General features: G+C 47.5%; 1 protein-coding gene across 1 annotated transcript in view; it reads left to right on the forward strand.

Annotated features, from left to right (window-relative positions):
* The window catches only part of EPHX2 (epoxide hydrolase 2), a 74891-nt gene that overhangs the window by 58037 nt on the left and 4251 nt on the right, over positions 1-12603 (forward strand). The window contains exons 13-16 of the mRNA XM_052644624.1: positions 5808-5879; positions 8157-8190; positions 9371-9473; positions 10826-10895. Of these exons, the coding sequence (XP_052500584.1) occupies positions 5808-5879; positions 8157-8190; positions 9371-9473; positions 10826-10895 (279 nt within the window). The remainder of the gene's footprint in view (positions 1-5807; positions 5880-8156; positions 8191-9370; positions 9474-10825; positions 10896-12603) is intronic.

Consider the following 12603-nt stretch of genomic DNA (forward strand, 5'->3'; position numbering starts at 1 on the left):
CTGTACTTAAGCATATTGTTGTTCCCTCTCTCAGTCATGTACAACTCTTTGCGACCCCGTGGACTGCAACACTCCAGGCTCCACTGTCCTTCACTATCTACCGAAGTTTTCTCAAACTCATGTCCATTGAGTCAGTGATGCCATCCAACCATCTCATTCTCTGTTGCTCCCTTCTCCTCCTGTCCTGAATCTTTCCCAGCATCAAGGTCTTTTCCAGTGAGTCATCTCTTCCCAACAGGTGACCAAAGTATTGGAGCTTCAGTGTCGATCTTTCCAGTGAATATTCAGGGTTGATTTCCTTTAGGAGTGACTGGTTTGATCTCCTGGCTGTCCAAGGGACTCTCAAGAGTCTTCTCCATCACCACAGTTTGAAAGCATCAATTCTTTGGCACTCAGCCTACTTTATGGTCCAGCTCTCACATCTGTACTTGACTATTAGAAAAACTATACAGACCTTTGTTGGCAAAGTAATGCCTCTGGTTTTCAGTACACTGTCTAGGTTTGTCCACCAGGGAAGTCCCAGAAATGCACAATTTTATCCAAGTCAAATTGAGGACTATAATCCAGAAACAGTCTCTCAGAAAATTCTGAGAACTGTCCTACCAATTAGAGGTCTAGACACAGTTACACTTTTTGAGACAGAGAGCTGTATATTAAATGATATCTTATCAACAGTTTACACAATCTAGTGAGTCATCATGGTTCATCGTAGCCCCTTACAAGGTCAAGGTTATCTTGTAAGGAGTTGTCTTGTTGATGTGAGAAGAATGTTGTTCTTTATGGTTGAGCAGGTTGAGCAGGTATTTCTGCTGATGAGGATTTGTTCCATGTCTAATGCAGATACACAGTGCACAGTGTCGGGGGAGAGGAGGCCGAAAGGCACAGAAAAAAAAATTTATGTCTAAATTTTTCTTGTCCTGCCATCAGTTCAGTTCAGTTCAGTTCAGTCGCTCAGTTGTGTCCGGCTCTTTGTGACCCCATGAACCACAGCACTCCAGGCCTCCCTGTCCATCACCAACTCCCGGAGTTCACTCAAACTCATGTCCATCGAGTCGGTGATGCCATCCAGCCATCCTCTGTTGTCCCCTTCTCCTCCTGCCCTCAATCTTTCCCAGCATCAGGGTCTTTTCGAATGAGTCAGCTCTTCGCATCAGGTGGCCAAAGTATTGGAGTTTCAGCTTCAACATCAGTCCTTCCAATGAAAATCCAGGACTGACCTCCTTTAGGATGGACTGGTTGGACCTCCTTGCAGTCCAGGGAACTCTCAAGAGTCTTCTCCAACACCACAGTTCAAAAGCATCAATTCTTCAGTGCTCAGCTCTCTTTATACTCCAACTCTCACATCCATACATGACCACTGGAAAAACCATAGCCTTGACTAGACGAACTTTTGTTGGCAAAGTAGTATCTCTGCTTTTTAATATGCTGTCTAGGTTGGTCATAACTTTCCTTCCAAGGAGTAAGCGTCTTTTAATTTCATAGCTGCAATCACCATCTGCAGTGATTTTGGAGCCCAGAAAAATAAAGTCAGCACTGTTTCCACTGTTTCCCCATCTATTTGCCATGAAGTGATGGGACCAGATGCCATGATCTTAGTTTTCTGAATGTTGAGCTTTAAGCCAACTTTTTTCTCTCCTGTTTCACTTTCATCAAGAGGCTCTTTAGTTCTTCACTTCCTGCCATAAAATCTGCATTTTCTTTCACACTTTCTTTGGTAAATAGGAGCCTACAGTAGAGGGCAAAAAAATAAAACAATCCATGTGGTCATTTAGAAGACATTCCTACCAAAGTATTTATCTCACATTCTTTCCTTTTTTCTCCTCTCTTCTTCTCATCCATCTAGCCTTTGTTGGGATGTATTTATTACCCGGGCTATCACAGTGGGAATAAAAATATAAGTAAGATACAGTGTGTGTCCCTAAGAAATCCCCAGGCTTGTGAGGGGACCAGATCCCAAACTAGACAATTCTCATGCAATCAAATAACTTTTAACCGTTAGGTAGTTAGAATAGGAAAAAAGGAGTCCAAAATGGTGGTGGCTAAAAGACAAAGAAAGGAAAAAGCCTTCAAAAATGGAACAAAAGAAAATCTGAGTCACTTTGAACTATGGCAGTAATAATAACAACAATAATCACCATTTATTGGCATCTCTCCTATATATACTCTACCAGGCATGATCAGAAACAGGCATTATCTCCTGTTATCCTTATAAAACTCCCATTTTACAGATGAGGAAACTGAGGCTCTGGAAGATTAAGTTGCCCAGTTAATAAGGAGAAGTAGTGGGGCTGCCCTGGTGGCTCAGACAGTTAAGAATCTGCCTGCAATGCAGGAGACCCAAATTTGATCCCTGGATTGGGAAGATCCACTGGAGAAGGGAATGGCAACCCACTCCAGTATTCTTGCCTGGGGAACTCCGCAGACAGAGGAGCCTGGCGGGCTACAGTCCATGGGGTTGCAAAGAGCTGGACCCAACTACGTGATTAGCACTTGCAGTGGGGCTTGAAACCTTGTTTGTTGGATTCCAAAGTTCATCCTTTAATTCTTCTGATCAGGAGCACAGAGGGAGGAGCCCCATCCAGTGAAATAACAGGAGGCTTGTCATTGGTCTGTGGAACTTAAAAATAGAGTAACACCATTTATAAATTACAGAGAGCCCGAGAATATCAACAGGGCACACCACCAGAGTGCAAACGCTCTTATCGCCCCCTCTGGCCCTCACCTTTGTCCTCATCACCTCTGTTGATCTGATATGCTTTCATGTGGGTGGACAGACTTATTTACCTTTGTGTTCTCTTTGATTTTCTGGTTGACCCTTTTGATATTCATTTGCTCTTTTATGGACTGTTTGCACTCTGCAGCCTATCCAGACCTCTGACCCCGTGGAGATTCCTCCACACGCTGAGACATATCCCAAGCTCAGGAACACCAAGCTGTTTCCCAGATGGGGGCTGCTCACAATAAATAAGAATGATGGGGCTTCCCTGGTGGCTCAGTGGTAAAGAATCCACTTGCCAATGCAGGAGACACAGGTTCGATCCCTGATCCAGGAAGATCCCACATGCTGCAGAGCAGCTAAGCGCACAACTACTGACCCAGCACTTTAAAGCCTGGGAGCCGCAAGTGCTGAACCCACATGCTGCAGGCATGGAAGCTTGGGTGCCCTAGAGCCTGTGCTCCACAATGAAGCCACCACGATGAGAAGCCTATACACTGCCACAGAAGGGTAGCCTCTGGGGGCTTGTCGCAACTAAAGAAAAGCCTGAGCAGCAGTGAAGACCCAGCACAGTCAAAATTAAATAAATAAGAAAGAAAAGAAACCAATAAAAAGAAGAATGATGACCTGTGGTAACATGCGGGGCCTTTATTGAGCACATAAAATGCACTGCCTTCCATGGCTATTTCTGTCCTCGACATTCATCACGTCACTGATGGCCACGACTGATTCTCCATCCTGATGGAATCTTATGCTTGTCAAAGGATTATGATTAACATGCCAACATTGCTTTCATCAGAAAACCTCAAACCGCCGATGCAGCGCTGCTTGGTGATAAATGTTTCCTTGCCTGTAGTGCCGCTGCCTTGTAAATCCAGAGCTCTCGTGATGAGCAACCTACACAATAAACAAGTGCAGGGTAGCAGGACCTCTTAAAGTGTGCAGGGTCTGAGGGCCACCAGCACAATTTGCCAGCCTGGCTTACAGGACCCTCCTCTTAAAACAGACCAGGACCCTATCAGGGTCCTTGCCCCAACCCCACCCATATCGTCTGCCAGCCTTTTGTCTGTGGAAAACTGTAGTCAGAGAATAAGTTTAATCAGACAAGTGAGAAACAGTTAAAACAAAGGAAAAGAGTCAAAAGAAACCAAATAACAGTAATGTACTCATTAAGCATAGTTGAGGACCTTTAGTTCTTTCTCAAGGGCTATAGGTAATATTCTGAGTCATCTCCTGTTAAGTTGTCTTATAGATACTGAAATCCCAGGTTGAAGATGTTAACTATAGACATGACATGCTGCTGCAGCTGCTGCTGCTAAGTCGCTTCAGCCGTGTCCAACTCTGTGCGACCCCATAGACGGCAGCCCACCAGGCTCCCCCATCCCTGGGATTCTCCAGGCAAGAACACTGGAGTGGGTTGCCATTTCCTTCTCCAAAGCATGACAGTGAAAAGTGAAAGTGAAGTCGCTCAGTCGTGTCCGACTCTTCATGACCCCATGGACTGCAGCCCACTAGGCTCCTCCATCCGTGGAATTTTCCAGGCAAGAGTACTGGAGTGGGGTGCCATCGCCTTCTCCAACAGCCATGATGTAAGCTGCCACAATTCCAAGAACTGAGCTCAGAGAAATGGAAACAACTGGACCCTGGAACTGAAGACTGACTGTACCTAAAACAATCAAGATGATGCTGATTGGACCACCAATGACGAATTTGAAAGATGACTGTCAGAGCTGACTGTGCTGTTTCTGCATGTAGTTCCCCCACCTTCTGTCTATAAAAGCTCTTGCCCACTGGTTGCCAGTCGGGGTTGGGAGTCAGCCTTTGGACAGACATCTGCCACCCTCCCCCTCCAGTTGTTGACATCTGAAATGAAGCTAACTTTCCTTTCCACCAACCTGGCCTGTTTATTGACCTTTGAGCAGCAAGCAGCCAGACCCCACACCCTGCTTTCGGTACACTCTCTGGGAATGTTACTAGCAGGAGACAAATAAACCTTTCACTACATCCAGCCTCTGGTCCATCCAAGACCAGTCACAGATGCCCCCCGGAGTGGATGTTTTCCTGCTTTCTCAGCGTGGACCACAGAGAGCACGTGAAAGACCCAGTAGGATCCAGAAAGAGCAGAGCTGTTTTATTGTCATGAGGGAGGTGGGGCTTCAAAGAGAAGGCAGGGTTTGGTACAGGGTTTGATTAGGCCTGGAAATGACCAGAGAATCAGATATGGATGAAAGAGTCCAATGTACCAACTTGAGCTCTCATGTGGCGGGAAGAACTGGGAGCACAAATGATACGTATCCCAGCTCCTTAGCCAAAGACACCTTACTGTCCTGTTCTTGGGGAGACAACCTGGGTCCAAATCAAAGGAGTTGGTTTTGACGTTACTATGGCAATTCGAGACCCATGGTTGGAACCGCCTTTGGCTTCTAGGCCTCCTCTGAACCCTCCTCTTCCCCTCACCACCCTTCTGCCCCCAACACTTCATTCCTGCCCCAGTCTATAATAATAAAGTGATTACTATAAGTATTACATTCTCGTTGTAAAAATTTAGAAAAAGAGAAAAAAAAGTGATAGCCATAAACCTACTTCCCAGGTTTAGGGTGGGGTAGAGGGGACCGCTGGAGAAGGCAATGGCATCCCACTCCAGTACTCTTGCCTGGAAAATCCCATGGACGGAGGAGCCTGGTAGGCTGCAGTCCATGGGGTCGCTAAGAGTCGGACACGACTGAGCAACTTCACTTTGACTTTTCACTTTTATGCATTGGGGAAGGAAATGGCAACCCACTCCAGTATTCTTGCCTAGAGAATCCCAGGGACAGGCGAGCCTGGTGGGCTGCCATCTCTGGGGTCGCACAGAGTCGGACATGACTGAAGTGACTTAGCAGCAGCAGTAGCAGTAGAGGGGACCACTGTCAGAATCCCATATTTTATTTGAAGCTTAAAAAAAATGTTTTTCAATATGAAAATTCAAAATTATACACTTCTGGTGAATCTTGGGCTGGATGGGACAGAGGTCATGGGCTTCTTGCTTTGGGTCAGATAGGTTTCTGAAATCTCTGCCGCATCTTTCATTTTGCTTTCTTGATTGTTTTAGGGAGTGGCTGAGGCTGAACTGGAAAAGAACCTGAGTCGGACTTTCAAAAGCTTCTTCAGATCAAGCGATGAGGTGAGGAGTGCAGGGCGTGGGGTGGGTTTTCAGCAGAAAGTGGGAGCTGCAGGGGTGCATCTGCCTCCTGCGGGAGGATGCAGGGATGGGAGGATGGGGGTGTCAGGGTCTGGCAGTTAGCAACTGGCCTGCTTTTCTTTGACTTCTGTAGTCAGGGTGATTGGGGTCCTCACTCCCACTGGTCCCTTCATTATAATGGGGAAAGGTCTGGTCCTAAATGAAACACACCAGGAAGGCTTCGAAATATATATATATAGATGAGATGGTTGGATGGCATCACCGACTCGATGGACATGAGTTTGAGCAAGCTCCAGGAGCTGGTCAAACACGGTTGGTCAGGCAGGGAAGCCTAGCGTGCTGCAGTCCACAGGGTTGCAAAGAGTCAGACACGACTGAGTAACTGAACTGAACTGGTCATAATGGTGACAGTTAAGAAGTTATTACCATTATCATTTGCATATGCATAATTGCTTATGAAGGTACAGAGTGAATTGATGCTTCTAACTCTTTTCTGGAGCAATGCCAAGAACCTAGACTGCTTTATCGTGGTAATCCCACTGTCCTGTCTTATGTGTTAGGAGTCACTGTTGCTTTGTCTGGTCAGTGCCTGCTCAGATGTCCCGATTTTTGCCAGTTTCTTTGCTGAGCACTTCTGGCACCTCACTCTTTGATACTCAGTTCAATTTCTTTCTTCCTGAAGTACCTTCTTTTGTAGTTTTTTCAATAAGTGTTTGTTAGGAATAAACTCATCATCTTTTGGTCTCGAAAATATCTTTTTTTTTTATTTTTTATTTTTACTATATTTTACTTTACAATACTGTATTGGTTTTGCCATTTGCTCTTAGGCCTGAGGAACAGTTTATCAGAGCATTCTAGGTTGACAATTATTTTCTTCTAGAAGTTTCTATCACTGTTGGTAAGAAATCAGTCTCAAGTCTACCTTCTGTGTATTGTTTGTCTTTTAGTCATGTCTGATCCACAGTTTAACCCATCTTTGAGGTTTTAATTTCAATGAACAGTTTTTCGTTTTTTTTTTTAATTTTTAAAAGTTGTATTTGATTATTTTTCAAAGCATTCAGATCTCTGTCCATAGAGTCTTGGTTCTAGTCTTGTTGTTCAGTTCCTTCTTCTATCTTAGTCTGACTCCATGTGACCCCATGGTCTGTCCATGGAATTCCCCGGGCAAGAATACTGGACAGGGTTGCCATTCCCTTCTCCAGGGGATCTTCCCCACCCAGGGATTGAACCTGGGTCTCCTGCACTACAGGCAAATTCTTTACTATCTGAGCCACCAGGGAAGCCACATTAATCATTTTAAGCATACTCATTTTTTATTCTCTCTCTGTTCAGGTTCTACTACTTAGTATTCTTGAAGAGTCTTGTTTACTGTTTGCTTTGCTTGCTGTCTCTTGCAGTGGGGCCTTATTGTGTATGTGGGGGTAGGGGAGAGAGTTCTGTAATTTTGGTTTGCGAGCTCATCTTCAGTAGTACTTAATCTGCTCCAACCCGCTTCAGATGAAATGGAGGAAATGCCCTTCCTGGGTGGTCCAGCATTTATTGCTCCTGCCAGGCCTCCTGGTGGAATTTACCAGCCCAAGCTCCCTTTCACTACTGTTGTGTTTTACTTCACTTACTGGGGCTTTCCAGATCTCACAGTGTGGATTCAAACTCAAATACATGCAAAAGGCAGACTTATAGCTGTGATTTCCTAGGGAAGTGTTTTTAGCGTCTTCTTAGTATCAAACTGAATAGACAGCTCCCTTGATTTCTCTCTGTCATGGTGGGTGGGTTTTTCCTGTTGATGCTGCTAAGTCGCTTCAGTTGTGTCTGACTCTGTGCGACCCCATAGACAGCAGCCCACCAGGCTCCTCTGACCACGGGATTCTCTAGGCAAGAATACTGGAGTGGGTTGCCATTTCCTTCTCCAGGGTTTTTCCTAGTCCACCCTTTAACTGATGACTCCAGATTGACTCTGTGGATAGCAGGGACAATCTGATTTTTAACTTCCCATCTGCCATAGACCTAAGGCCTAATCTCTTGTTGCTATTGGTTGGTACACCCAGGGTTTACATTGCCAAGACCTGCAAACACCCAGAAGCGGCGGGTGGAGCTTGGTGGGAGCTATCCCTACTCTGAGCACTCAGGACCCACCTAGCTCTCCTGGGCATTTAGAATATTTGTATGGTCTGCTGGCACACACAGGGCTTTTAGATGCCCTGTTCATATGCATTTCCTTTGCTTGACCCATGACATTGTTTCTAACTTTTCTCCCTCCAGACTTTCATCACCATGAGCAGAGTCTGTGAAATGGGTAAGAGACATTCTCAGGAGGAAAGGGAGACAGGAGGGGCCATGGCAGGAACCAGCTGAACGTTAAATGATTGTTTCTCCATCTGCCAGCCGTGGGCAGAAGCAGTCACCTGCCAGCCTGAACTCTGACATGCTTAACATAGAGCCTCTGCTGGTGAATCACATTTACCCTAACCCAGGGTGACCATGAGGCCCCGGCTTCCCTTTACCCACAGAGTTTTAGAGCCAAGAGCTTGGAGAACTCTCAGAGCTTGTCAAAGCATCCTCTACTGATTAGGACAGAGACCCAAGATAGAACCTGACCTCTGCATGGTCACCTGCTGCAGGTAGGGAGGAAATCAGGCCAGACCCCAGCCAGGTCACTTCTGTCACAATTCCCTGGCCTCCCCTCCATCAAGCTCTGTTCCAACAGCCCCCGTTCTCCCTCTCAGTTTGGAAATAAGCAAGGAGCCAGAGCCAGGAGCAGACCAAGTGCTCATCCCCTCAGCTCCTGGATCCAGCACTGTTTCCAGAGAACCTTGCTTGGCACCAAGGCTTTAACTTTGCCATGATTCCCTAGTATTTTGTATTAATAACAATGATCACTACCACTTGTTTGAGCACCTACTCTGTGCATCAGACACTGGGCTAGCCCTTTTTAGTTATATTATTTATAATCCTCATGACATCCCTGAAAACTCTCACTATTATCTCTGTTCTACAGATGAGAAAAACGAGTCTTACAAGAGTGCCAGAGTTTGTCCAAAGTGTCCAGGCTGGGGTTAAACTTCAGTCACTAGTCAGGAACACCTCTCCCTTCCCTCCCTTCACCCCTTTACTCATTCACATGGTCACTGATTCATTCCTTCATTCCTCAAACACTTAAAGTGTACACTTGGTGTAAAAGCAGGAGCAGGTATCCAAACCTATGGGACAGCGTCATTGCCCTTAGGGAGTCCCAGTCTGTTTTTTAAAATTTATTTATTTTTAATTGGAGGATGATTGCTTTACAATATTGTGTTGATTTCTGCCATATAGTCTCTTGAGGAGGCAAAAAGCACCTTAATAAGACAAGGAGAGGTGGTGGAGGGTCTCAAGAGACAGCAAGGTGTTATAACTCAGACATCTGACCCCAGGGAGGGGATGGTGGTGAAGAACAATGGGAAGGGGATGGTGGAGAAGAAACAAGTGGCTTTTTGCAGGAGGACTCCTTGTGAACACCCCAGAGGAGCCCACCCTCAGCAAGATGGTCACTGAGGAGGACATCCAGTTCTATGTGCAGGAGTTCAAGAAGTCTGGTTTCAGGTAAAGAGGTCAGCGCCCCGAACGCAGGAGAGAGAAGGTGGGCAGACAGCTTCTTCTGCTCACACGTGCAGGGTGAAGCCCAGTGATCTTCCAGCTCAGCCCCCTTCAACGTCTGGCTAGCCTCTGCTTGAATGCTTCCAGTGTCAGGAGGCTCTTTACTGACGATGCTCAGCCTGCTCTAGTTTGGAGAGTTCAGTTTGTTCTCCCTTATGCTTAGGAGTCCCTTCAGAGCACATATTTTTAGCTTTTTTCAGTCGTGATCTCAGTGAGGATCAGAAGACAGTTCTGAGTTCTTACTTCAAAAGAACATAAAAACCCACATAAACTCAAAACTGCATATGTATTTCTGAAGTGGGTAGCAATTTAGGAGCCTCAGACTGGGGCACAGATGTGCTATAGAAAGGAGCGTAGAAGGCAATCTGCTCCAGCCCCTCCTCTCATAGGAAGGGAACTTAGAAGCCTGCTCCAGTACTCTTGCCCGGAAAATCCTCTGGACAGAGGAGCCTGGCAGACTATGGTCCATGGGGTCTCAGAGCCGGACACAATTGAGCACACCACTCACACACACTTGGGGCTTCCCTGCTGGCTCAGTGGTAAGGAATCTGCCTGCAGTGCAGGAGACTTGGGAGACATGGGTTTGATCCCTGGGTCCGGAAAATACCCTGGAGGAGGGCCTGGCAACCGACTCCAGTCTTCTTGCTGGGAGAATCCCATGAACAGAAGAACCCGGCTACTGTCCATGGAGACAGCTGAAGGGTGCGTGCTGAAAGGACACATGGCTCGTCTAGGGTCTTTCCAGGCCCTCGTTCACACTGGAGAAGTCTCAAGGGCCCAACAGCACCAACCCCTCCTGTGCTTGAGGACTGGGAGAATGTTCCAGGCACAGCCCTGGGGCCACCCTGCTAGTCCAGTGGAGACACCTCGGCATCACTCACTGGTGTCCCATTAGGATGAAGCATCTCCCCGTATCCCTTTTCTTGGGTTTCCTGGGGCAGGGAGAGTGGCTCTGGCTGGTGAGGGCACTAAGCCAAGTTCCCACCCTCTACTGAGACAGCCCTGGGAGGAAGCAGAGAGTCCTGTGGGGCTGGCTTCTCTGTGTCCCCTCATGCTGGTTTCAGAGAGTGTCAGCTCTCAGTCCGGGGCCATGCCTGCACCAGGCTGTGCTCCATAAAGCCTGGCAGGCCTATAGGGCACCAGGGAGTGACTCCCGGGCTGTGTTCTCAACCCCCTGCCAGAATCTTGGCTCTTCCTGGGAAGACTGGCTCTACGCTGAGCTGGTTGCTTGTGGGGTCTGTAGCACAAACATCTACTAAAAGCTTTCCTCTTTTTATTTCCCAATCTGCCCCTCCCAGGGGGCCTCTAAACTGGTACCGGAACATGGACACGAACTGGGAGTGGGGCTGCAAAGGCTCAGGGAGAAAGGTGAGTCCCATGCTGTTCTCTCCCAAGTCACCCTGCGGGCATCCATGGACCCAACTTAGCTGGTCAGAGTTGGGGGTGGACAGACTGCCAGCTGCTCTGGGAAGCACCTCCACTGCAGGGTTTCCTCTTAGGACCTCTGTGCAGCTGCTTCTCTTGGAATGGCAGAGGGTGGGGCGGAGGGGGACAGGGGTCTGCCAGGTGACTGCACCCAGGTGTCCCGGCGGTGTCCCAGCTCCAGGTGCAGGTGGTCCAGGGCAACCCCCAGAGATCACAAGGTTGAAGCCCCCAGCTCACAGGAGCATCACATGCTCTCAGAGAGACAGGAGAGATAGGGCTTTAACCCCTGGGTGTGTCACCTTGACCAAGTCAGTCTGAGTCTCAGTTTCCTCATTTGTCAAGCAGGAGACAGGTTTCCAGTCTCCAGGTCAGCAAACGAGTAATGGCGTCCCAGGTTTACACTCAGAGCATTAAAAATCTAAGGGAAATTGCATTTTCACATTCCCCAGCTCATTCAGTAACCCCAGCCATCTCCTTAATTCAGTTGAAAATGAACATCCTCTATGTGCCACGAACTGTGCTAGACTTTGCGGCACCAGACAAATAAAACAAGGGAGGTCCTGACCTCTCGGGATCAGGTATTCAGGCAGGAGAACATGAAACATAGTAGTTAAGAGCAGGTGGGGCAGGGATTTTCCTGGTGTTCCGGTGGCTAAAACCCCATGCTCCCAGTGCAGGCAGGCACCCAGGTTTGATCCCTAGTCAGGGAACTAGATCCCACATGCCGCAGCTACGAGTTCGCATGTCACAACTAAATATCTGGGCTTCCCTGGTGGCTCAGACGGTAAAGAATCTGTCTGCAATGCAGGAGACCTGAGTTCGATCCCTGGGTCTGGAAGATCCCCTGGAGGAGCATGGCAACCCGCCATGCTTGCGTGGAGAATCCCATGAACAGAGGAGCTTACCAGCTTGCTGTTCATGGGGCTGCAGAAAGTCAGACTCAACTGAGCACACGTAACTATGATCCCATGTACTGTGACTAAGACCTGACAGCCAAATAAATAAAATTTAAAAGAAGAAAAAGAACAGGATGGGCACAATGGCCTTGTAATCCCTGTGTGACCTTGGGCAAGACACTTACCCCCTCTGTTCTCTGTGGCTGCTTAAGATGGAAATGACAAGAGTGGCACCTTCCTCAGGATCTGTGTAAGGATACAGTGGATTGATGCATATGGAATGCTGAGCTGGAACAATGCTTGATACATAATAGTGGCTTAATTAATGCTCTTGAGCCAATCATCACTCTGCTCTGTGATGGACAAAACCCCAGTGTGATCGGTAGATTGTCTCATAGCGTGAGGGATGAAGATGAGGTCTTTAGGGAGATGAAGCCCAGGGATCTAAGGTTGGGGACCCCTTCTTCTGAGGTTTCCTTCCAGCTCTTCTCTCCCACCTCCTTCTACACCTGTACTACGCCTTCACATTTTCCCTTGGAACACTGTGGAGGGCGTCCCTCCACACACCCCCACAGCAGCCTCAGGATTCATTTCAGCCACAAAGCCACCCCTGGGTCTTCACTCCTCAGAGGAGGGGGAGCAGTGGGAAGCACACAGCTCTGCATTGTAGGTTAAAAAAAAAAAAAAAATAGTGCAAATTCCTTAACCAGAGACAATGAATGCTGTCTGGAAGTTATAATGGTGACATGAGAACA

This window comes from Budorcas taxicolor, chromosome 8 (genome assembly GCF_023091745.1).
Source record: "Budorcas taxicolor isolate Tak-1 chromosome 8, Takin1.1, whole genome shotgun sequence".
NCBI lineage: Eukaryota > Metazoa > Chordata > Mammalia > Artiodactyla > Bovidae > Budorcas > Budorcas taxicolor.